The sequence below is a fragment of the Seriola lalandi genome, unplaced genomic scaffold (genome assembly GCF_002814215.2).
Source record: "Seriola lalandi dorsalis isolate HSWRI2012SDOR001 ecotype SW California unplaced genomic scaffold, Sedor1 jcf7180002054969, whole genome shotgun sequence".
Taxonomy (NCBI): domain Eukaryota; kingdom Metazoa; phylum Chordata; class Actinopteri; order Carangiformes; family Carangidae; genus Seriola; species Seriola lalandi.
In genome coordinates this window covers 706,001-730,939 of record NW_019525520.1, presented here as the reverse complement: position 1 = coordinate 730,939, position 24,939 = coordinate 706,001, and the positions used below count along the sequence as shown (strand labels likewise).

Genomic DNA, 24,939 nt, shown 5'->3' with positions numbered 1-24,939 from the left:
CCCTGCTGCAGTTACAAGTGATCATGTGTATTGAATCTGCATGTTTCCAAACTTAGAGATCAACTAAGTGCCATACTGTACTGTGTGTCTCAGACAGTGACTTAATTTAGTAGATTTCCACATGCTGTAAAAAAAAACAAAAACAAATGACGACAATGTTTTGTGACCAAGTGCAATATCTCACGTTCTTATGTAGGTAGGTATAAACTGTACTATAGGTTGGCTAGTTACCATCAGATTAGACCAGCTTCAGGCACTGTCTCAAATTACTTACGAGTCTTTGAATTTTACTCACAAATCTCAGGCAAATGTGACACATTGAATTTGTTTATCTAAATTGTCGACCTTGGATTGAACAAGATTGGTGAAGTTTGTAAGATACAGATGTTATATATATCCAGAGAAGACTTTCAGATGAAGCTGTTACATAAATAAGTACCTCGTCACAATAGCCTAACATGTGATTCTGGTTTTCACAGTTTGATCACTCTCAAGTTTCATTGGGGATCCAACCTACAACACAGAAAATCACTCTTTAGTCTGTTAGATGTCTGTCTCAGGCATGGATGGATTACTAAAGGGCTCATCAGGTCCAGGCCCAGGGGCCAGAGGAGACAGCGGGACCCTGTGCTGGAACCTCTGTTTGAAGTGACTGTTAACATCAATAATGAATACTACCACTACAGAGACTGTGAAAAGATGCACGATGACCACAAAGAGACAAAAAAAGACTCCAAAGAAGCAAAGTGACAACAAAGAGACTGAACACAGCTACAAAGAGACTGAAGACAGCTACAAAGAGACTAAAGACAGCTACAAAGAGACTGAAAACAGCTACAAAGAGACTGAAGACAGCCACAAAGAGACTGAAGACAGCTACAAAGAGACTAAATACAGCTACAGAGAGACTAAAGACAGCTACAAAGAGACTGAAGACAGCTTCAAAGAGACTGAAGACAACTACAAAGAGACTGAAGACAACTACAAAGAGACTAAAGATAGCTACAGAGAGACTGAAGACAGCTACAGAGAAAACAAAGACAGCTACAAAGAGACTAAACACAGCTACAAAGACACTCAATACAGCTTTGTAGTTGTCTTGAATCTAAGACTTAACAACTACAAAAGACATAAGACAACTACAAAGAGACTGAAGACAACTACAAAGAGACTGAAGACAACTACAAAGAGACTCAAGACAGCTACAAAGAGACAAAACAACTACAAAGACACTTAATACAGCTTTGTAGCTGTCTTCAATCTAAGACTAAACAACTACAAAAGACACAAGACAACTACAAAGAGATAGAAACAACTACAGAGAGACTGAAGACAACTACAAAGAGACTGAAGACAACTACAAAGAGACTAAAGACAGCTACAAAGAGACTGAGGCAGCAACAAAGAGATTGAAGACAGCTACAAAGAGACTGAAGACAACTACAAAGAGACTAAAGACAGCTACAGAGAGACTGGAGACAGCTACAAAGAGACTAAAGACAGCTACAAAGAGACTAAAGACAGCTACAAAGAGATTGAAGACAGCTACAAAGAGACTAAAGACAGCTACAAAGAGACTGAGGCAGCAACAAAGAGATTGAAGACAGCTACAAAGAGACTGAAGACAACTACAAAGAGACTAAAGACAGCTACAGAGAGACTGGAGACAGCTACAAAGAGACTAAAGACAGCTACAAAGAGACTAAAGACAGCTACAAAGAGACTGAAGACAGCCACAAAGAGACTGAAGACAGCTACAAAGAGACTGAAGACAGCTACAAAGAGACTAAAGACAGCTACAAAGAGATTGAAGACAGCTACAGAGAGACTGAAGACAACTACAAAGAGATTGAAGACAGCTACAGAGAGACTGAAGACAACTACAAAGAGACTGAAGACAGCTACAAAGAGACACACAACAACAACAGAAAGATGTGAATTGACTAAAACGAGACTCAAAATGACCACGACTTTCAGTGTGGGGGGGTCCTGCTCCTGAGCAGGGTCAGGGTCAGGGTCTGTGCCCAGGGCCTCGTTGTCTGGTAATCCATCCATGCCAGGGGACGTGTGCAGTGGGTTATTTGAGACAGCGTGATACGCCGAGTGTGGTATGTAGAAAATGGTGGCGTGGGGAGATTCTGGGGAAGTCAGGTCTGTTTATGTTTACGTTTTAGAAGCTGCCAAACTGCCCTGTGTTCTTATTGCTGTCTTTTGATTACCACATTACTACTATGTTGTTACTGTCTATGGGATTTTATGTAATCACAAAGCAGGAGTGGGGGGTTGGGGGCAGCAGATGAGCTTTTATTCAGTGAGGGCGGTCAGGTCGCCGGATGATTCAGTACAGTCTCAGGCAAAAGAAAAAAACCTGTGTGTGGGAGGTCAGGGATCGCTAGCTGGCTAATTCATCGATCCTGCAACCCCGCAATTGAGGGGGGGTGGGTCCGAATTTGTTGCCATGGTGACAGAGACGGATGTTAGGTGGATGTGGGTCACTAATGATGTAGATAGTAATCATGCCAACTATGTGAGTGTGTAACCGTGTCTCTGTGTCGTGGTTCACGTACACTCGCCATCAGTGAATCTGTAGTTTTGGTGTGTGTGTGTGTGTGTGTGTGTGTGTGTGTGTGCGTGCGTGCGTGGGTGCGAGTGTGTGTGTGTGTGTGTGTGTGTGTGTGAGAGTGTATTAGCATGCATGAGAGACGTGTAAATCTGTGTGTGTGTGCAGTTAATTAAATTTTGTGGTGCATCAAAGTTATTTTCTTGAACTTGTGTTTTAGTGCAGAGGAAGAAATCATAAGTCTCAGTTCCACCATTTAATAAATTCCCCTGAAGAAAATTAGTCTTTCTGCTAAATATATTATATCAGTGTCACTGTCGAGGTACGTCAAGTTATGAAATGATTTTTTTTTTCTATTTTTATGTTTTTGATGAAAGAGCCAAATATAAAAGTTGATATTAGAGTGATATAATTGACCTGTAGAATGCCTTGCCTGCTCCTCTCTCTGCTCCCGTGTGAACAGCGCCCTCTGCTGACCACAGGAGGCTCTGCTGCAGCGGGACCACTGAGGCTCTCTTGAGTTATCATAAAGTAATCATGATAATAATGCATGAAATCGTTGTATAGGACTCATTATATATTGAATACTATGTAATTCTTAAGTTGACTCCAAAGTGTTTTTTTTTTGCAAAGTGAGATTCGCCATCAGTCAACGCAGCTGACAGGATTCCTTCTTGTGTTATATTAATCACAGTTTACGGTCAGAGCAGTACGCCCAAACAACACCCGAAAAAAGTACTGCCCCACAAAGCCCATTGTGTTGGGGGTCAGATTTTCTTCTGCATCCAGGAACCTCACTTTAACCTGAGCCCAGAATCCATAAGCTAACAGCGAGGATGCTAACAGACAGAAGCTAACAAAGCTCAGGCTCCGAAAGAGAATCAAATCCCAGTGTGAAGAGTTATTTACTGAGACACATAACTTCTTCTTCTTATTATTAGATATCACAGTTTAGCTGTAAAGAAACAGCTCTTTAGGCAAAGGGAAATAAAGCCTTGTCTACAAAGTACAAAAATAATTTCAGCCTTGTAAAACCACTTGTTTAGGATTTTATTCACCAAATGTCTGTGAATTAAGTGAGTACTCGTTTTAAACTGAGGGTTAATCCGGTCGTACTTTCTTTCAGGGTTCAGGTTCGGGACGGGGTGTTGGATGACCGGGTGGGGTTTTTAGGTTGGGTTGATTTCCAAATACTTTCAGGTAACTCGGGGCGCGAGGCGCCGTCAAATCTGCGGAGCAGTTAAAGGTCTACACTCGTGGCTTTTTCATGTTCAGTACAAACTACTGCCAACTGTTTCCCCAACTTTCAAACACGTGTGTGTTGGGTGAGTTTTCAACTCAGACTCCTCCACAGGTGCCGTGTTGTAATGATGAAACTACACAATATTAAATGGTATGATCCGTTCAGTTATTTATGGCTATTTGATGTATTTACACTTACATCTCTGTGTAGTCGTTTGCATCATTTCCTGTGCCGGACTTAAACTGGATTCAAGTTAAATAAATATTAATAGTGATAGATTTAAGTTTATTTTAGCTCCCATAGAAACCCATTTAAAAATCTAATAATGTAAAGTATGAAGATGCTGAAATATGAGAAACCACCAGTATAGTCCTCTACATCTCAGCTGTTACTGGGCTGCTAGTCTGCAGCGAGGCGGTGGGGTGTGACTGGGGTATGATGGAGGCATTACTGGGGTACCGTTGGGTAGTTTGGGGTGCTGTCAGGTCAGGTTGTATTATTGTTCTCAGTGCTTCGGTCTCTTCAGTCAAGTGTGGTAGATAAAAATAATAATACAAGCATTTTCTGTGTTTCGTGCTCCGGCCCATGTACACTACCGTGGTATTGGTTGATTGTAAAATTCAGTATGTTATTGAAGTAAATGGAACCTGTGTGTGATGATGTCCAGGGTCTGGTTTGTCCTGTACTACTGAAAATAAAAAATAATATTAATGATGATTATTTATGATCTAGAATGCACTCTTTGTTGGAGATACTTTGTTTGACCACTATTAAAGGGGCCGTCGGCACCAAAATCAAAGTTTCGTGTGATCACGCCGTCGTTTTGTTAGACTGAGATAAAAGGTTATGACATGTAGTAACGCCAGTGACATCAACTATGAGGTCAATATTACAACATCTCCCCCATTAATGCAGATGATGAAAGAAGAAAAAAACCTAACCCAATTTAACAAACAAGTAAACATTGATTTTGTCGTGTGCTTCCCCTTTAACTTGTTTCTTCTGAGTTGTTTCTTCCTGTTCTGAAGGTGTAAAAACGCCGTGTACAGAGATGTGTGTCACTGTCTATTAGCTGAATGTCTCTGGACTGCAGTCTGACCGTCACTCCAATAAAAAAAGATAACATGTTTTGGACTGCCTGTTTCTGTGCCTGAGTTTAATGTGTGAAGTTTGTTCCATTTTTCAACGACATACAATTTTTTAAAATCAACAATTAAGACTTGGAATCAAAGTTGGTGCTCGCTGACAAACGATCAAGATTTCTTTTCAGTATTTCAGGGATGAAATGAAGGAAGTGGCAGTTAAACAGAATCATTAAATGGTTTCAATCCAAACAAATTCCCCACATTTCATGACCTGACAGAATATCGCTGCAGTTCTGATTAGCTAGTTTTTGCTTTCCCCACATTTATAACAGCGCTGTTCAAAACACAAAACAAGATTATTAAGGCTGCAGCTATCAATTAATCTGCCAATTATTTTTTCATTCGTTTGTTATTTTGGTCTTTAAAACATTAGAAAACATTTTTATCATAATTTAAAGAGAAGAAAAGCAGCAGAGATCCTCTGGAGAAATTTTAATCGTTATAAAAATGGCTACCGGTTAATTTTCTGTCAATCGGCTAATTAATAAAACATTTGTCTAAAGAATATGATCATCCATACATGTTACTCTGTGTGTCTCTCTCTCTCACACACACACACACACACACACACACACACACACACACACGCACACGCACACACACGCACACACACGCACACACACGCACACACACGCACACGCCCCCCTAACAAACAGGAAACATGTGCCGTGTGTCAAAGCTTTAATTTGAGACTGCAGTGGTGGGAAAGACTTGTTTTGTGTTGCCAGCATCATCAGAACCAGAACTCATTTTATAAAGAAACGTATAACATAATAAATAAAAGGCAGCTGCTGGGATCCTCAGTGGTTAACATCATCCCACCCGCTCCTCCTTAAAAAGGAGATCTACTGTTCTAAAACAGGCGAGGACTCTTTGATCGTTAAGGTCTTTAGTTTCCATTTAACACCTGATTAACCCGTCTACCTGTCGACCATTAAACCAGATCTACTGGTGAGTGACTCGAGCAGAATCATTGAAAACAGAGTAGAAAAACATTTAACGTGTGAATTTGTTCTGATTCCTGAAGCAGCCTCCGTCCCGTCACTCACCCTCCTGCGTGACGCCTCCGACAGGAAACGATCCGCTCACTTCCTCCGCACCAAGCAGCCAGCTGTTAGAAGTAATTAACCAGCTACACTTAAATAAATATGGTTCTAAAATGTTGAACTGAACATGTTTGTGTTTATTCTGTTATTTAACCAAGCGGTCCCTCGGGGGAATCATACATAACTTTATCAACTCTGCTGTTGACAAAAGACATTGTTGTTATCTGTGTGAAAGCACAAAGCATGGTACAAAATGCAAATCAACATTACTTTGTATTGGGGAGCAAAGAATTATTCAAGTAAAGCCTTTTGCTCGTGTCTCTGCTGTCATTAAATAAATGGATAGTTCTGGTTGGACGTTGCCGGCGCCAGTGCCAGCTGGAGACGTCCTGAAAGGAGGCCAGTTGAACCGTGTCTAAACTGTAAAACCATTCACACAAACCTATCAATGTAATCCTCAGCAGAAAGTAAAAACATCATACACCTTCTTAAATTCACCTTCGACGTGAGATCTGGGCCCCGGCTCCTCCGAGGTGAGCGGGCTGTTCTCCGCTCTGGCTCCTGCGGGGGGGCAACTGAAAATCTGCCTCACAGAGGGGAAACCGGGGGCTAGCTAATGATACGGCTAATTGACTGCAAGGAAGGGAACTCTTCACTCTCCCTGATGTGCAGGGTTTTGTGGGAGTTGAAGTCTTTGGGAGCCAGTACCTGTCTGCACGTGGGGCACACCTGGCAGTCCAGCTCCGCCGCTACGTTAGCCGCCGTGGCGGGCGTCTGCCAGGCGTTCTTCTTGTTCTTGTTCTTCTTTCCTCCTCCGGCCCCCGACTGCTTCTCCAGGGCCTTACAGTCTCCGTGGGCGCTCAGCAGCTCCTGCTGCTTCCCGGTGTCCGGCAACAGCACCAGCAGCTCATTGAAGATGCGGTTGAAATCATCTCCGAGCAGGTCCTTACAGCTGCGGTGATACTGGGCGGCGGATATCACACCCTGGGAACAAGAACACAATTCCTGGAGTAAAATCTGTGATCAACGGATGAAGAGGCGACGTCTGAAACAGCCCTCACACAGTGTGGTGGAGTCGGCCAGTAAATTAGTTAAAATATTACATTTTATTAAGTTTTAAATTTAGTGTTCCTCAAACTGTCAGTGAGTGAGCACAAAGTTGTTTTCAATATTAAATCAACAGCATTTTCAATTGCTTTCCAATTCCAATGTTTTTCTATTTATGTAAAAAATGATCAGCGTAACGTTTGAAAGGAGATGTGGATGAAGCTAACGGTTAATTATCTCTCTGTGTTTAATTATCAAACACAGAGAGCAGAGAAGATCATGGACGGAGGATGAAGACCGTGTCAATTAACAGGAAATCAAATGAAACCTCCGACATTACGGACACAACAGGAAGTGCGTCAGTGTTGAGTTTTAGTGGTAATTTAGTCACAATGACTGAGACCGACGTTACATAAATAACAACGCTTGTTGTCGTGCAGCGTGTGAGCCGCAAGGTTTCATGATAATCACAACATCTTCACCTGGTTGAGGTGAGCAGATGGCTGAGGGATTAAAGCGCTCGCTCTTAGCTATTACACATTTTCTGATCAGAGAGTGGATGAAATCATTAAAGTGTCTTTCTCCTACTCTCTGTCTGCCGTCACTGTCCTATCCAATGAAATCATTAAAGTGTCACCCCCCCCCCGGATTTAGGTGGTGGAGTTTAATTTTAGTGGTTAAGTGGTCTGAAAAAGTCTGAGAAACACTGATCTAAAAAGAAAGGTCAGAACTGAGGTGAGTACCTGTCTGAACTGTGCAGAGTAGTTTTTGAACTGGTTGAACTTTGACTCGTCGTTGTGGAGGTACTTTCTGATGGACTGGATCAGCTCCAGGTTCCTCTGCTGGAAGTCCTCTGGCACTAGGTAACCGCTGCTCGACACCTTGGGGGGGCTGGGGGCAGGAAAAGAAAAGAAAAGACGATTTGTACGAGAGAACAGCAACATCAAGAGATGACGTATAAAAAAGGGAAGCGGCTTACAGGTTGACGGCAGAAGGAGCAGGTTCCACCACGTTGCTGTTGAGGGGGATCCCAGTGAAGCCTGGGGGGGGCTTCGGGGCTGAGACTCCCAGACCAGGTGGGGGTGGGGGCATTGTGGAGGATGGGGCAGGAGCTGAGGCCTTCATTGGGAAGGAGGTCTTGAAGCCTGATAGACAAACACAGCGTGAGCTACTTCTTCTGTCACTTCCTATCTCTTCAGTCAGCGGGTGTCCTCCTGCAGAGCCCCGCTTCCTCTCCATTTGAAATCCAACTCAGAAAACAACTCATGCAAACTACACCGACGTGAAGCGACAGAACACCACCCTCGCCTCTGTGTTTAAACAACGCTGATATTCGGTCCCCAGTTTCAAGACGTTGGGAGTCGACGTCTGTCCATCTTTGTTTTTTAGAGAGATTTATAAGACGTGTTGAAAAGCTTTTCTTGAACTTAACGTAACGAAGGATCAGCTCGTCTCGTCTCTGCTCCGTGTGTGTGGGGAGGACGGACGTCACGATACTAGAATATTAGTGTAGCAGAGCTCAAACACCGGTTTGTTCCTCGATTATCTATTCTCTAGATTCATTACCACAGCAAAAAACAGAAACACGGCGACAGACCGATGGTGTGAAAGTACAGCACTGAGTTCATTTAAAAAGACGGCGTTACATTTTGACTGAACAGTAATGACAGTAGCCTGCTAACACTGTGGGCACCCAGCTCACGTTATGAGCTGTTAGCTTTAACTAGCTAACGTTAGCCTTTGTGAAAAGGTGCCAGCTATTGACGTTCACAAACAGTAACAGTAACATTTCCTTTTCCCAAGGAGATAAATCAATATATCTATGAGCTGCTTAGATAAGTTTGATCAGTTTCTTTGGCAGACATGTCGCTTCACATGCGACTGTCACACACAATGAAACAGAAAGCAGGAGAGGAGAGAAATAACAGACACAAACACGAGCCTCAGTTCATCACAACATCCAGGAAAAACAGAGAATATGTCAAATGATCACTGAAGTGTTTTGGATATTGGCATGCTCATCGTACCTGGTGGAGGTTTCTTGGTCATGAGAGCAGGAAACTCTTCTTCCTGCTCAAGAGGGGGGTCTGTGTTGGGGTGAGGCGTTACCGCAACGGCCTCCTTGCTAACGGGGGGCGATTTCTCAGGGTGGCCGTTCACCACCCCGCCGGTCAGCGCCGCTGTCACAGAGCTGGAGAGAGGTTTGTTGCAGGTTTTCTCAGGGACGTTTTCCTTCTGTGCAGCTGTTTCCACTGAGATGGTGTTTACAGTTGTGGCTGCGGTTGAGGACACAGACGTGGAGGGAGCCGCCGTGTTCTTCTGCTGTTTTTTCTTCTTGCTGGCTTTGGAGGTAGGGGTCTCGGTGTTGGGGGTGGGGTTTGAGGAGATGGAGGTCACGGTGGAGGGTTTGCTGTTGCCTCCTTTGACCGTGAGCAGAGAGGAGATATCCAACATGGTGGGCACCGAGCGGAACTCCTGCTGCGTCATTCCTCTGCTCTCATCATCGGAGAAAGGAGGAGACCGGGTAGATGCTGCCTTCCCATTCTCTCCCACTTTCTTTTTCCTCCTCGACGACGCAGAAGTTGAGGAGGAGAGGAGCTGGGGGCCAGAGGGCGCGGATGTAAAGTTAGGGGGAGGTCTGGAGGAGGGAGGGGGATGAGTCATGGGTTTAGCCACAGCAGTATTGTTGGACCACGCAGATTTGGTTCCCCCTGTAGGTTTGAGGGGCCGGATTTTGGACACGAGGGCGGGGAAATCCTCCTCTTGGAAAGAGGAAGTCTTCCTGGGTTGGGCAGAGTAAGCTGGGGTCATGGGGGACGTGACAGCAACAGCCGAGAGGCTCGGGAAGTCGTCTTCCTTCAAAGCTGCGCGGGCGGCTGGAAGCGCTGCAGGGGCCGACTTCACTCTGGAGGGAGACGCACGACAAAGACAGACATTGAACATTTCGGCACATCACAGCGTACGAGGACAATTTCAGTTTGTGTTGTGTGTAAAACATTACATGGATGCTGCAGCCGTGGCTCCCAGAGCTGGGAAGTCATCCTCTTCTCCTGGATTACTGCTCTTCATTGTTCTTACTGTGAAAGAGGAGACAACAAATGTGTCAGAGGCCCCGTTCACACCTGGTTTAAACGTGTCATCAGTGATCCGATTACAGGTGGTCAGCTCTGAGTGTCAGTTCACACCGGGATTTAAAATGTGTCTCCGGTGACGACTTGTGATCGGATATCACTTCTCCACTTTACATGCAAATAAACAGGTGTGTGTTTTTAGCCCATCGACAGACGGGTCTGTTGTCAATCATCACTGAACGATGATACTGAAACACGCATCAGCTGGTCAGTACAGCTGTAACTTTCTTCACCTGGAGGTTTGCTTGTTGGTTTGATGTGTCCGGTCCTGTGTCTGGGCTCTTCTGGTTCTGGTCTCTCCGTCCTCTCCTCTCGGCAGTGTTTGGGAGCGCTCCTCTCCTGCACGGCGCCTCTCTCCTCCTGTCGACGCATCGCCATGGACGCCCTCATAGCAGCTTCCATCTGCCTGTCCTCGTCTTCTCTGTACGGACAGACACACACACACTCGCATTCAATCAGAAGCAACAAGAAAAACCAATGACGTGACAAAAATGCACCGTGACTGAAAATAGTCTGGAAATTTGCACTGAAACATCACTGCACGCACACACACACACCTCAGCAATACAAGGGGCGACAGTGTCAGCCAGCCATTCGTTAAATATTTTCCATGTTCACTCCCCATCACAGCCACTGGATGCTGATCTAGTCAACACAGAACTGGCCACTCAGACTCACCGAGAATATCTCCAGCTCTTCTGTCCCCCATGAGGCCGTCCTCTTCCTCCTCGGTTGTGACGCGCCTCCTCGTAGTCCTCGCCCGTCACCATACCTGAGGACACACACACACACACACTCGTTTGCCTCCTGACCACAGTTATATGGGTGTGTCTCCCTCTCACAGACACAAACGCAGCATCCTCACCGACCTTCATTTCTCCTCTGTTGTCTCGGGGCGTAGTTGAACTGCAGGTCGATGTGGCGGTTCTGTCGAGCCTCGGCCCGGTTCTTGCTGTGCGCTGCAGCTTTGTGCGCCTTGTAGTCGATCTCAGTGCGAAAAGCATGGGTGAACTGTTCTGTGGCGCAGCGGCCTTCTTCACACAGGTAGTGACTCTCTCTGAAGTGCTCGCTCAAGTACAGGTAATCACTGTTGACAGTAGGTTTAAAAAGAAAAGTTTTAACAACTGGCTTCACTATTCTCCCGTTCAGTGGATGATTCATGACCGAACAAGGATTGTTTTCTGTGTGTGTAACTGCTTCACACACCTGTAGTATTCCTGAGAACCGTCTGCATCGCAGAAGTGGCAGAAGAAGTGGTCCCTACGCAAGTGTTTCAGCAGCTCATCATTATCAAGGTAACGGTCATCGCAGAACTTGCAGAGCGGGTGTCCTCGGTGACTGGTGTCGTCTGGGTCTCCGTGCGCTCTGTGACGTGCCAGTTCCTTACGGTTGTACCACTTCCGCTCATGGGCGAAGATCTGGCAGGAGAAGTAAAGTTTAAAGAACGAGGGTCTGATGAATGAACCCGTCTGTCATGGTTGGACAGGGAATCATGAGCACTGGGAGAAATCCTGCTGCATCAGTGGGACGTGAGAAAAAACCATAAAGGTTCTACTGTCCCTGTCTGTTTCTTTACCGGCCCTCTCTCTGTGTGCCTGTCATTTGGGGTGCGCAGAGCATGCTGCGTGTGTGGTGGGACAATTTCTGCCCTCACCAACTTGTTATTTATTTGACACAACATGAAGCAATAGAGCTGTATATATTGTTCAGTTATTTATTTGTCATAAAGTACAATAAAGTAAAATCTTACAATTAAAATATTTGCATTGGAGCACGGCACATATGGTATTATCTACTTATTAATTTAAGAATGCCACAAACAACCTGTTCTCAGAACAATTACATCTATCAACTATAACTGTAAGTTGTTAACCTGATTGCAAACACTTACAGTTGTGAAAATGTTATGATTTCTCCTTTAACTGCTGACAAGTAGGTGTACTGATGTTTTTACTGCATGTAATAACTGAAGTTGGCGTTGTACTGTGAGAGATATTCTGTAATTGACTTGTGTTGTTATGGTTAAGTACCGTTGTCAAAGACGATGCTCTGATGCCCCCAGCTGGCACAAAAAGTAAACTGCATATTTTAAGCATAAATATTTTAGTTATCTACAGATTATTCTTTTTTTTTAAATGTATGATTTTTGCCACAATTGGTCGATTCCTAAAAATTCCTCAGCTCCCCAGAGTGCTTCCTGGCTCTGAGCTGATCTTATTAGTGGTACACAATCATATTGTATGTACTGTACATATACTACACTTGCAAAATCAATTCTAAAACTGGTCAGACAGACAATTTCTCAATTTCAGTCTTGAGTGTGATTAGTCTGTTAAATTTGGAAGGACTGTGTATACCTTGAGGTGCTTTGAGCAGAGCTTGCAACAGAAGAGCTCGTGCTGCTTCCTCATGTGCTGCTCCAGCTCCTCAAACCTGGAGAAGACCTTAGGCTCTGAGCAGCGGACACACTCTGACAACAGCAGATGCCTGATAACAAACAAACAAACAAACACACAAAAACAAACACACACACACACACACACACAGACACACCAGGAGAATGTTTGATCAGATTTGAGGGCTAACGCGATCACAAACCACAGTCAGTATTTAAAACCAAAACAAATGAGTTACTTTCACCCTTGCTGCATGCAAACTTTGGTCAACACATGCACTTTAGACTGACCAGCTTTTCTAAGTGGGAGACAGAAGAAGCAAAAACAAGAGCAAAGAACAGACTGTGGCATCATGAGGAAACAGCACTGGAGGGTTTTCCTCATTTACGCTGCTACTTTGAGTCATAACACTTGTGGTTGTGTATGTTTCCAGTGATTCATCTATTAGAGAAAGAGACGTGAACTCTGTAGTGGAGAAGCACGATATTATCACTGTGCGTATATACATGTACATTTTCTTAAATATCAATTTAATTATACTGTGTATTTTCATATGTCTGCACTGCAGGACACTGAACACAGTAACAGATCACCTAACTTCAGTTTTGCTATGCACATATGCACATGTGAGAACTCTGCCTAACACATGAAATCAGGTTCAGGTTTAAAAAGGTATAGTTCAGGTTCTGCTGAACTACCGTATTCCCGTGCACAAACACACCTAAGGAGAACACTGTGTTACGCCGCTTTCCGATTCACTCAGCTGACCTGCGGCGTAATACAGTGCGCTCCGTAGGTGAGCCTTTGCGTAGGAATAGTGGTTGAAAACATGTCGTGCCAAAGGAAAGTGCTGTTTTCACGGGAAGATAAACCACTGAAAATATTCTACATGAAGCTTCATTTAAACAGATATTGGATTGTTTCGGTGTTTGTTTTTAAAAGTGTCTAAGCACGTTTTTTCTGGTGGCCACGCCCACAGCAAAACATCACTCTGCTAGTCTGATGGTGCCCCCCTTTTGGCTTTCCTACCTGGGAGTGCACTGAACAGAATCTACTGCAGGTAATGAACCGACTATATACGACTACCTCACACAACCCTACGTCAAAAAACCATGTTGAACAAGTTTCTGTTTTGCTTTTCTGAACCTGAAAGTTGAGCCCAATTTTGCGAGTGCACACAATTTGGCAGGCGGCCTTTTCCGTATCCTTTTCCTGTTAGAACATGATTTGCAGGTTTAGGCATTTTCATGGATGTATTCAAGTTGACTTTTGAATTTGTCATCAGACCAAATTATAATTAAATATCTAGTCTCCTCCTCTCCCCATGTGCCAGCAGGGCTCATTTTTACTTCTCTTCTGGATGTTTTACTTCTTCTGTTGTTTAATGGATGATGAGCCTGCTTCAACTTCCTGCAATTCTGAACCATCCAAAAAAAATACTGCTATTTTGGTTCAAACCAAACTGAAAAGTCCAAGGCCTGGACCAAACAAGACACCCTTCATCTCTTACCCTGATTATGACCAGACACGTGTGACCATTTGACAGGTGGTTGCTGACAGCTTCAACTTGGTGAGAAACAACCATTACAAATCTATTGGGCAACACAATCACAAACAGCGGAGCAGAACAGTACCTGTACTGGGCATAGATCTTCTCGTCACCGAAAAAGATGTCATGCTTCTTCTCACAGGGGAACTGCTGGTAGGGCAGAGACGAGAAGGCGTCCGGTTTTTTCACGAACACGACCTGAGAACAACATGACAGTCGGTAAGAATAAGAAGTGATGAAAATCTCATGCCAGTGATGCTCTTTGGGGGAAGTGGAGGGTAAATAAGGCTGTAGTACACTGTTGATATAATTACTTAGATTATATATATTTTAGATACTTAAGCAAGTTTTACAATAACATTTATCAGTAAAGAATTTGGTAAAAAAACACTGTTCAAGGCAGAAAATGCTGACCACGTACCATGTTGTCTAACAGCCACATTATGTAATGTATAGGGTAACCTATGGAATTATGGGAATGCATTCACTTTATACAACCCAGCCAAGACAAACAGTTACATACACACTTCATGCTCAACCGTACAAAACAGTTAAAAACATTTTTGACATTTACAACATGCAGCTCATAATGTTGGTTTAACAGCAGCTGGATTTACTTTTGAAGGGAGTGGTTCACACTAAGGGCCCTGGTATTGACACTGTCCAGCTGAGCTGACAAGTTGGCTAAAGTCCATTAAAGCTGCCTGACTTTGATAGGAGCCGCCTTCCCATGGGCAGGAGGTGACCGGTCCACAGACGGTCCCTTTTAAAAGGTTTAAAGTTGAAATACACAGCAGCCGATAGTGAGTAGCATGTGAAGAGCCACCCAGCACCAGGGAACCGCTAAACGTGCTCAGGCTGCTTAACGTGAAAGTTGACAGCTGACATTTTCTATTACAGTTCACTGATTCACAAACTCACTGTCACATTAAGTAAAAGGACAGAAAACTAGCAACGCCACTTAAACCAGCACACTAACGGAGGCCAACTAGTCAGCTAGCTATACCTGACTTAAGGTAGAGCTAACTGGCTAACCTACATTTATGGACTTGCTAGTGTTAGCGTTAGCTATCTTAGCTAAGCTAATGACAGCCCAAAAAGTAGTCTGTGCAGTTGGCAGGCACCGTTGTATGACATGTCTTATTAACTAGCACTGCTTTTCATTTACTGTGAATCCAGAAGATTTTACGAATCAAATTCAGCTTGTTTTTTTTGCTAAAAAAAAAGTACCAGGACGATGGGCCTAGCTAGCACCACCAGGCGCCATCCCCGAGGTAAAGTAGCGGGGCAATGCGCACCTTGTCGAGCTCCTCCCGGCAGACGGCGCAGTACTTCTGCTCGCACAGCACTCTCATCTTGGTGGAGCAGCGGTAACAAACCGGGTGGTCGCATTTTCCTAAGGCGAAGATATCGACTTCCTGGCAGCACAGAACACAGTGCTTCTCTGTCTCCTTTGTGGGTGTTGGATCCATGTTGGTGAAAAGGCACAAATCAACCTTAATACTATTTGTTATTGCGGAGAGACAGAGCCGCTGAAGTGCTTACGTAATAATGAAAGTCTCTGCTACTGCCGCGTCACGTAACTGATGTAGTTGTGCGATCTGTATAGCATGGGGATGGACCTACCGCCGCCACACCGCGGAGCTGCTTACACCTGTCGCACCTGTGTGTATCTGCGCACGCGACATGACGGCTCCACGTGTGTAGCACGGTGTGTGCCGGTCTGAGCTGATGCTGATACGAGACACTGTACTAAGGGTTTTAACATGTGGCTCAGGGTGCTGGAAAAGTATGTCGGTAGTTCTCTGGATTTTTATGCTGATGAAGGTTAGGACAAGATAACTTTTAATACACGTTATATCTTTAATTTAACTAATTAAATTGTTTAATGCAATAAATTTATAAAAACCACACTTGCCCCATTTTTAGTGGCCTGTCCCAAACTACAGGTGTCCTCGGGAAATGTCCCCATTTTTAACTGAATTAAAAACAGAAGTTATTGGCTACAGCGGCTTCAAAAATAAAGTTAAAATCAACAAAATAGAGTTATCCAAATAATTCTTTCCTTATTTTGTTGTTGTTTGTTAGCAGAGAAAAAGGTTAGCTGGCTCACTCCTTGGTCAAGAGGTCATAACCAGGCAGTAAACCAACGAAAACAAACATACCCAAAGCCCCCCCTACCGGAACTTGAAAAAAATTGTCTTGATGTTGGAAAGTGAAGAAGAAGTTACACTTTGAACTAAGTAATATAAATAATCGAGGAATAAATCAACAATTAGACTTTGTGATAGCTTCAAAAGTATGGAGTCGTTTTTTTTTTATCAGTCGTCCTTCACAATAGTTTATTACAGTACAACAGTTACCATGATCAAAATACACAAAACCAGGACCTTCCCCCTTTTTATATCATAGGTAAAAACATTGGACAGTTTAATGATAATTTGATGCCAATCTGGAAATGCCAACGGTTTTCACTTCAGAAATTTGGTCACCTTACAATAAAACAAATTTGTGATTCTTTCTTGGGCCTTTGATAGCAGAAATTAGTCTTTTTTTGTGTTTTATTCTCAACTGCTTTTAATCAAATTCAATCCTGAAATTCAGATCAAAGAAGTCTCATGCTGCCTAAAGTAAGTTAGAGGGGAGCAAAGGGGAGAACTGTTTGGTCCCACCCAGGTCAGCTGAGCATTGAGCATTTGCATTTTTAGTACCAGAAATACATCAGATGGAGAGAAACTGCTTAATTTTTGTTGATAACAGATGGGGAGGAAAGAGAGCATCTGATTATCACAGTAGAGGTGACTGATGCTGCCGTTTTTTAAAAATCATGTGTGGATGGATGGATCACACTATGATGGTGTTGGTATGGGTGTGAATCTCAGGTGGGACTGGTTTAATTATGGATGTGTGAAAGGTGCAAAACCACAGAGTAACATTAGCAAATTTAACTCCTGCATTGAAAACTTGGCTTCAGTTATTAATATTAAAATGTGTATCTCTTTCTAAACTAAATGTGTTTCAACTCCCTGCCCCCAGTTCCCGATGCAGACGTGATGTCCCAGCTTAGAGATGAAGTCGTCATTAGGTTTATCTTGAGGTAATGTTTAGGGTGTTTGTAAGGAAGTTAATACCAAACTGTCTTTTTTAAAAATCTGTTCACAAATGCCGGTTTGTAAATTTCATGTTAGGACAAACAGACGTGACCGTGTATGTCAGCATGAAAAAGAAAGGAGAAGAGTCTTTAAATGGTTAAAGTTGTAAAGCCCAGATTGTTGGTTGATTTCAGTGTTTATTGAGTCATTCAGGAACTGAATGGTTTCCAGTTGGTCTGGCAGAGTAAAGATGTAAAGATAATAAAGAAAAACTAGAATCACCTCCTCGTGGTCGTATCCCTCCGCCACTTAGACTAGTTCCAGGTTACATCCCTGTTTATCCAGAGTCATAGAAAATATGAACCATTTGTGTGAAATTGTCATAGTTGCTGTGTGAAGTCTTGAGTAATGACTAAAGTCTTTTCTGAGGTCACCGTGACTTTCACCTTTGACCTTTGACCCCCAAAATGTAATCAGTTCATCCTTGAGTCCAAGTGAATGCTTGTGCCGAATTTGAGGAAGTTCCATCGAGGCGTTACTGAGATTTTGTGAGATACATATCGACAAGTTCAGGTCCAGAGGTGAGTCTCCTCTCCTGGACTGTGGAATCTCTGGCTCAGCTACAATCACCTGCTCACCTGACACACCTGCTGGACTCACCTGCTCAGGTGAAAGAGGAGCTGCAGTCTTGATTCAGTTTAATTTCTGTTCTAATGAAACTCACTGTTACTCCTTCCAGTAATGACTGTGATGATGTAATGTTGGCGGGAGGAGACAGTGTGTACACTTAAAATGAAACAGTCTATTTCCTGAAAAACGAAAGCGTTGCTGTTTCTTTGTCTCTCTAAACTTGGACGGAGGGTTTATGACTGCATGAATTCAGTGTTATCAATCCTTTTCATCACTTCAACAACACATTAAGAGAATCCTGTTTTTCCTTAACAACAACTTTAACTGTAGAGCAGTTACAGGATGAAGGTTTTAGGCTTAACAGCAGCTTCTGAACACATGATGTTGTTTCCTCTGATGTGATGACTGTGAATCTGTTTCAGGACTTCTAACACTTTCATTGTCCCACTGCTCGTGTTTCTGCTGACTCCGCTGTTCATGCAAACTCAGTCTGTGTATATTTAACTGAAGACAGAAGCGATGTGTGTAGTCTCGTCTTTTCAGGCCACCAGGATCCAGAACCCGGGCAGACCGCAGGGCACTGAGCCGGACTACGGCGACCTTTGTGTTTCCAGTGTCAGGTGACAGATTCCCAGGGTGCCCCCGCCGTGGCGTCTGTAAACAGTGATTAATACGGTTCATCAGTGCTTTCATGCAGTCAATTTTGCTAGCTAGTGTTTCTTGTAGTGGTTGTTGCTCAGTCCCATGACTCTGAAGGTGCAGCTGGAGATCTTCTCATACAGCAGGAACATGAGGGCGGCAGTCAGCACCGTCTGCAGCAGTTTGGCCTCCAGGCCTTTAAACAGGCCCAACATGCCGTACTTCCTGCAGCAGGGAATCAGGATCAAAACAGAACAACTGTGTTAACTACTGACATCTTTATGAGAATGTATTGTCTTATTGATTTGCACTCCCCAAAAGCATTAGAAAGAGTTGCATGATTGTGGATATAATAATAAAGATTCATTATAATAATGAATAGTTTTTAAAACTCAGACCACGTCCGTGAGCTGGAGGCCAGATATATTCAAAGCAATATCAGGTTGTGTTTAGAAAATATGTCTGAGGTTCGTGTTGGTGTGATTTTAAATGATGTGAAGGGATATTTGAAACCTGATTTCTCTCTCCGAGTGACACGGAAAAACAAACGCATGCTTTTACATCCAGAAGGACTTGACTATAGTTTTGCTCTGCTGTCTGTGAACCGGCACGGCCTCTCGGCTCCTCGGGCACGAGTCTGTTAGTGTTTCCAAAGTGCAGAACTAAAACCTTCGGCGAGGCAGCTTTTAGCTTTTACGCTCCGAGCTGCTGGAACAGTCTCCATGACGACCTGAGAGCAGCAGGAAGTGTTGAAATGTTTAAACATAAACTCAGAACGTTCCTCTTCAGCCTGGCGTTTCATTAAATATGGTTTTTAGTCATTAGTCACTTTATTTTATTCACTTATTCTATTGTAATTATGTTATAAGCTGTATTTTATTGTTTTTTACATATTATTTTATTATTTTATTTTATCTTTTCTTTTATTATTAATTTTTAATTATTTAAATTTTTAATTAATTGTTTTAAAAATCTATTTTATTGTATCTGATTCTCAGCTTTCTTACGTGATTATTCATTTTCTTTTCAGCTCATCAGTCCGTGAAGCTCTTTGAACTGCACTGACCCGTATGAAAACTGCAGTACAAATAAAGTTTGATTGATTTCCAGATATACGATAACTATGAATGACTGATGATGAATGGCTGAATTTTCTTCATTGTGATCCAGATTGTAGTCTGGATGTTAAAGTCAGACCTGAGCTGAATGGATGGAAAACAAATACAGGTGTTCCAAGTCAAACGTGCCTCAGCATCATGTCATTAAATATGTTCACGTCAAATGTTTGAATACAGTGTGTTTTCCTATTTAGAGAACAACTGTTAATGTTTCAGATGATTTTATTTCATCTCACTTCCTTTCATATCTGTATAATACAAACAAAACACAGCAAATGTTGTGTATACGCATTAAATCAGTGTTTGCTGGGGATGCATTTGTTCACAGCCTCTCTGTGGCCACCTAGTGGATGTTTGTGTCCTTATTGTCTTCACTGTCGTGTGTTTGTTGAATTGTTGGTTGTTTTTCAGTTTTCTTGTGTTTTCATGTTTATCTGTATGTTAGGAGAGATGATTCACCTCCAGCGGTTTATCATAAGGAATAAACTTGTATCAAACAGATGTGGAAACTTAAACGGAGACATAAAATGTGATGACATTAAAACTGAAATTTAATTTGAAACAGTGAATATGTAATCTGTGTGTGTGTGTGTGTGTGTGTGTGTGTGTGTGTGTGTGTGTGTGTGTGTGTGCACCCACCTCGCTCTGTTGACCAGCAGACACTTGATAATCCGAAGGCTGGACAGTAGTTTGGACTCACATGTCGACTCGTTGAATTGACCAAACTGTGGTGATGTATGAAAAACAATCAGAGTGGAGGTTTGTGTCGCTGTAGAAGCTGCATGAAGAACTTTGTGTGATTACACCATGAATGTACGGCACAGATATACACCCACAAACCCACCCTCAGAATGGACTGTATGGTCTGCAGCGGGTATGTGACAGTGGTGGCCACAGCTTTGGCCACAGCGCCGATGATGAAGACTTCAGCAGCAGAAAGCTTGGGGGAGAAGAAAATATTATTTTCTGGCACAAATCTGCAGCTTGTGTATGAATTTATATCCTCAGAGGAAAGTGTTAACCCTTTATGTTGGAGGAGTTTATTGGATTCATATAAAAAGGTCAAATGACCCGCAGATTAATTTTAACTAACAGATTTATCCACAGATGCTCCAGTAGACCGTGGAAATGTCAAAGTGCACGCGGTGTGAAATCGTGCACGAACAAATGCTCAGTCAAACTGTCTGGTCACATCTGCTTCTACATTCCCTCTCACCTCTGTTTAAGCCCCACAGACAATCATGTGATCAGATTTACCACGTCTCTGTGCCGCGAGTATCTTCTCATCCAGATGATGGCGTGACCTGAAGTAACCTCCCTCCTTCACTTTTCCACAGGTGCAAATGAGGATTTTTCATTTGTTTAACAACTATGACACGACCCTTCTCTTTAACTCTATTATTTAAATAATTATTATTAAGTAAAAATCATTTTTACAGGTTTTCAATGATTAAGAAAATATTCTAAAATGAAATAACACGTTTTCTACATTTGAGGTGAAGTAATCTGACTCATCTCATCCTGAATGAGTCGCTAGTGAACAGTGAAGAGTTCAGTAAAGACTCAGGGCATTTAAACTTGGTAAACAGTTTCACTTGTTGTAGACTTAACATGCATGTGTATCATTAAAGGGGCTGTTTGTAAGTTTTCTCTGCCGCTGAACGTGGTTTCTTGTCAGGAGCAGGTGGTGATTGTCTCCTGACAAGAACTTCAGCCATCGTCGTGTTTACAAGACAAGAGGTTATAATACGTCCTCTGAGCAGCGCTACGTCTTCAGGGACAGACTGGAGGCTGCAGTGAGTCACTGTCAGAAATGACAAGACGGGTCAGAGGCTAGCTGGTTAGCATGCTAACTTCAGTGGAGGGAAAGGCGTGACAGAAAGTAAACAGCTGTTGATGCTAACGCTGTCTGTGTAGCAATAGCAAAACTCACAAATAGCTCCTTCAATATTTAGCTTGAATTTCCAGTTTAAACTGAACATGTTATATTTACTGTTACTGTGTTTAATAGTAAAGTGTCTTTTTTATGTGTGAAATAAAAATCTTTGTCAACAATTTGATGATAGCACAACCAAAAATCTTAATGTTGGGTTAAAGTTATATTATTATAAATATGTTATGAATAATAAAAGCATCATACTTTAATTTTCAACTCGCATTGTCCTGCTTAGTTCTTCGTATATGCTCCTCCTCCCTGCTCCATTCCTTCCTTTAACCTCCTTCTCACCCACCTCCCTGGGAACTCCTCTCCTCAGCTGCCTCTTCAAGCCTTCATAAATCATGAACTGGATGGCGGGGTTCAGCACCAGCAGCAGGGACGGGAAGGTGCCGTTCCACAGAGCTCCTACGCCCTCGTCACGGATGATCTGCACAAACGCATCTGACAGAACAAAAGACTGCGTTAGTAATTATTGAAAAAGAGAGAGAGAGAGAGAAAAGGAGGTCAAAACTCAAGAGCATCCAAACACGCCAATAATGTGTTCGTGGTGAGGAAAATACTGAATGAGAATAAATGATAGGAACATAATAACCACGGTCAGACAATGGACTTTTACCCAGAATGCCGGAGTAGTTAGTGGGCCGGATGTCTGCATTGCGAAACTTGGAACCCTGAAGCTTCAGTCTGGTGTTGACCACCCACAAAGGAGTGGTGACCAGCACATTGACAACACCTGAAGAGGAACCAGAAACATCACCAAAGCAAACACCGACTGTGGTTAGGGCGAAAATGGCAATGTGGGTGACACTATTAAGATGCATGCAGGCGTGTCTGCTAGCTGAAGTATTAGGATTTGTTCTGATTCTAGTCGTGCGTGACCGAAACAAGTGTTTGTTTTTTATCTGCAATGAGAATCTCACCTGCAGCGATTCCTATGATCAAGTCCGTGCTGGCTGCGGACTGATTTCCCTTCAGCCAGCTCGCCTTCAGGCTGTGGAAGCAGTAGAAGTAGACGAAGTTGGAGCAGCACAAGCTGCAGATGACCGGGAACCAACCTCTGTAAGGAGCGAGACTACAGGAGGCGGTGGGGGCAGAAAACAAAGGAACACATCTTAGAGCACTTCTACCAACCTTTTATGAAAACTACTTTTGATTCTTTTGATCTGTGGACTCTTACGAACTAAAGGAATGTAAATAATTGAAATAGATAGACAATAGGGCTTCACGACTGCTTCAAAGGTAGGGAGTCGTCACTTTAGTTACTATAGTTTATTACAGCACAACAGTTACCATGGTCAAAATACACGAGACTGGGACTGTCCCCATTTTTATTTCATAGATAAAAACATTGGATATTTTAATGTTATATTGACACCGAACTGGAAATGTCCCATGTTTTCATTTCAGAATCCTGGTCACTTCACCTGCAGCATTTACAGGATTTGAAATAAAGATTTATATATAGAGCACATATGTAAACAAAGGCTGTGTTTTTTGCTTATGTGAACTGACGAAGCCGACACATAAAAACAAGAATTTACTGACAAACAACTAAAGGTCCAACTCTGGACATTTTTCCCACTCACAGTCCTTCCTCTTTGACAATTTCTGCCAGAATGGCTGGGGTTGATTTGGCCTTCCTGTTTTCATCCACTGGACACAAACACAAGACAACTTGTTCTTAGTAAATACGTTACACTCATTATTATAATCACTGCAAATAACACTAGATTTCTGCTGCTGCTCACCTTGAAGCCTGAGCCTGGCAGTGTCAAGAGGGAAGAACACTGTCATGGCAGTCACACTTCCCTAAACCAGGACACAGTCATTCAGGGGTGGAGAGACTAACACTGTACCTGCCATTTTGTTTCATATGAAAAATAAAAAATTCACGCCAAATGTAATAGAATAATCTAATAATTTAAAAGGGACAGCAGTGTTTACACCAATAACACACACTAAGATCCGAAAGATACTATATTTTCTATATGATCATAAAACACTATTCAATTCGGTAAATGATAAGCAGCACTTGCTCTAAAGTTTCAAGGTTTACACATTTTATTATTATTGTATATATATTTTATATTTTGTCCGGTCATAAGGACACGTCACATTTTGAATGAAGTTTTGTATGGAAGATGTAAATAAACAACCTTTAGTGATGAATGAAGAGTGAAAGTTAAACTCACCACCGCCCCGGACAGCGCGTGCACCAGACTCCGGTAGGAGAAAACCTCGGAGCTCATCCTGACGTTTTATTGTGTCTCTGCTGCTGTCCTCTCACTCTGACAGCGGCTGTTTGGCTTTCTCATTCTTCACTTCCTTGTAGCTGGTTTGCAGAAGTTGTCGTAGTGAGCGCGACGGGGGTTATGGGTAATGTAGTTCTTCCCCAGTCTGAACCCGCACTCTCGGTTTGTACGGAAGAGGATAAGGGCCATATTTGGATTTCTGTTTTCACAAGTGGCACAAAGGTGATTTTTTTTCTTTAGAAAGTCAGAATTATGGGTAAAAAAAAAAAAAAAAATTTATTGTAAATTCCGACTTCTTTCTCAGAATCCTCAATTTAAACTTAGAATTCAGAATTTTCCCCAAAAATTAAAAAAAATCTCTGAATTCTGACTTTTCTAAAAAAACAAAACAAAAAAAAAGAAAATCAGAATTCTGACTTTAAAAAAAAATCTAATTTTAAAAAATTGTGGCTTTAATGTGATTTTTTATTTTTAGAAAGTCAGAATTCTAATTTTAAAGTGAGAATTCTAAAAAATTAAAAGTTCACATGTGGCCCTTATCCTCCAACATTCAAAATACCTTTAATTCCTTGTTAATTCATCTTCTAAGGAACATTTGTAGGAATCCACCTTCATTTCAATTCATTGTAGGCTCTGATCAAACGTTCTACATTTATCCAGCAACATTTGTGTTGTTAGTGAGGATGCTGCTCGAGCTGCTGAACATGTTCAACACCTGTCACTCCTACATAAAAGCCTTCAGCAACAGTTCTTCTTTTAATATAGAAAATTTGGAAGATGATAACTGAGATTCAAAATCATTTTCTTTACTGGCTGTTTGTGAAAAGAGCCGTTAGTGTGTTAAAGTAGGAAAAGTCTGCTCTTAAATTTAAAGCATCTGTCCCTGAGGAAGCAGCCTATGCCACACCTCTTTAAATATTTACATGTCACCTAGAAGTGACTTCTGATTGAAAAGAATCCCAAAGATTCCTTTATGCCTTCATGAATTTGCAGCAGGTAAAGAAACATCAGCTGTGGGCTCACACCTGCACAGGAATAACAGGGAGCTACACGCTGCTGCTGCTGCTGTGTAGAGCAATAGGAAGCAGGAGTTTCATGTGGCAGCTGCACAAACCCTCAGTCAGCTCTCACACCTGCAGGTCCTGTGTGTAA

At 42.6% G+C, this 24,939-nt stretch overlaps 2 protein-coding genes across 3 annotated transcripts in view; both read right to left on the bottom strand.

The window, feature by feature from the left end:
- Positions 1-6,110: 6,110 nt before the first annotated feature.
- On the bottom strand, positions 6,111-15,686 carry znf598 (zinc finger protein 598). The gene is made up of 12 exons (XM_023395837.2): positions 15,416-15,686; positions 14,203-14,315; positions 12,530-12,659; positions 11,379-11,590; positions 11,042-11,259; positions 10,851-10,944; positions 10,406-10,593; positions 10,043-10,118; positions 9,069-9,946; positions 8,021-8,186; positions 7,785-7,932; positions 6,111-6,978 (listed from the first exon to the last, which is right to left on the bottom strand). Exons 1-12 carry the CDS (start codon positions 15,587-15,589, stop codon positions 6,604-6,606), a joined length of 2,772 nt encoding a protein of 923 aa, XP_023251605.1. The 5' UTR covers positions 15,590-15,686; the 3' UTR covers positions 6,111-6,603.
- A 1,700-nt stretch (positions 15,687-17,386) lies between these two features.
- slc25a17 (solute carrier family 25 member 17) overlaps positions 17,387-24,939 on the bottom strand; it is a 7,736-nt gene continuing 183 nt past the window's right edge. The window contains exons 1-9 of one of the 2 annotated variants that reach the window (XM_023395779.2): positions 23,728-23,885; positions 23,284-23,344; positions 23,122-23,188; positions 22,456-22,607; positions 22,152-22,268; positions 21,828-21,976; positions 20,441-20,536; positions 20,236-20,321; positions 17,387-18,703 (exon numbers count right to left, since the gene is read on the bottom strand). In XM_023395779.2, the coding sequence (XP_023251547.1) occupies positions 18,550-18,703; positions 20,236-20,321; positions 20,441-20,536; positions 21,828-21,976; positions 22,152-22,268; positions 22,456-22,607; positions 23,122-23,188; positions 23,284-23,344; positions 23,728-23,784 (939 nt within the window). In that variant the 5' untranslated portion in view covers positions 23,785-23,885 and the 3' untranslated portion in view covers positions 17,387-18,549. Of the gene's footprint in view, positions 18,704-20,235; positions 20,322-20,440; positions 20,537-21,827; positions 21,977-22,151; positions 22,269-22,455; positions 22,608-23,121; positions 23,189-23,283; positions 23,345-23,727; positions 23,886-24,939 lie in introns of those variants that run through there. The other variant, XM_023395780.2, reaches the window with a different exon arrangement.

Bases quoted from the DNA above. Each gene is read 5' to 3' on its own strand.
- znf598 (XM_023395837.2), bottom strand. From the start codon at position 15,589: ATGGATCCAACACCCACAAAGGAGACAGAGAAGCACTGTGTTCTGTGC. The intron at 11,591-12,529 runs GTATACACAGTC...TTCTCCTGCCAG, and splicing joins TCTGCTCAAAGCACCTCAAG to ATCTTCGCCCATGAGCGGAA. The intron at 7,933-8,020 runs GTAAGCCGCTTC...TCCTGCCCCCAG, and splicing joins GCTCCTTCTGCCGTCAACCT to CCCCCCCAAGGTGTCGAGCA.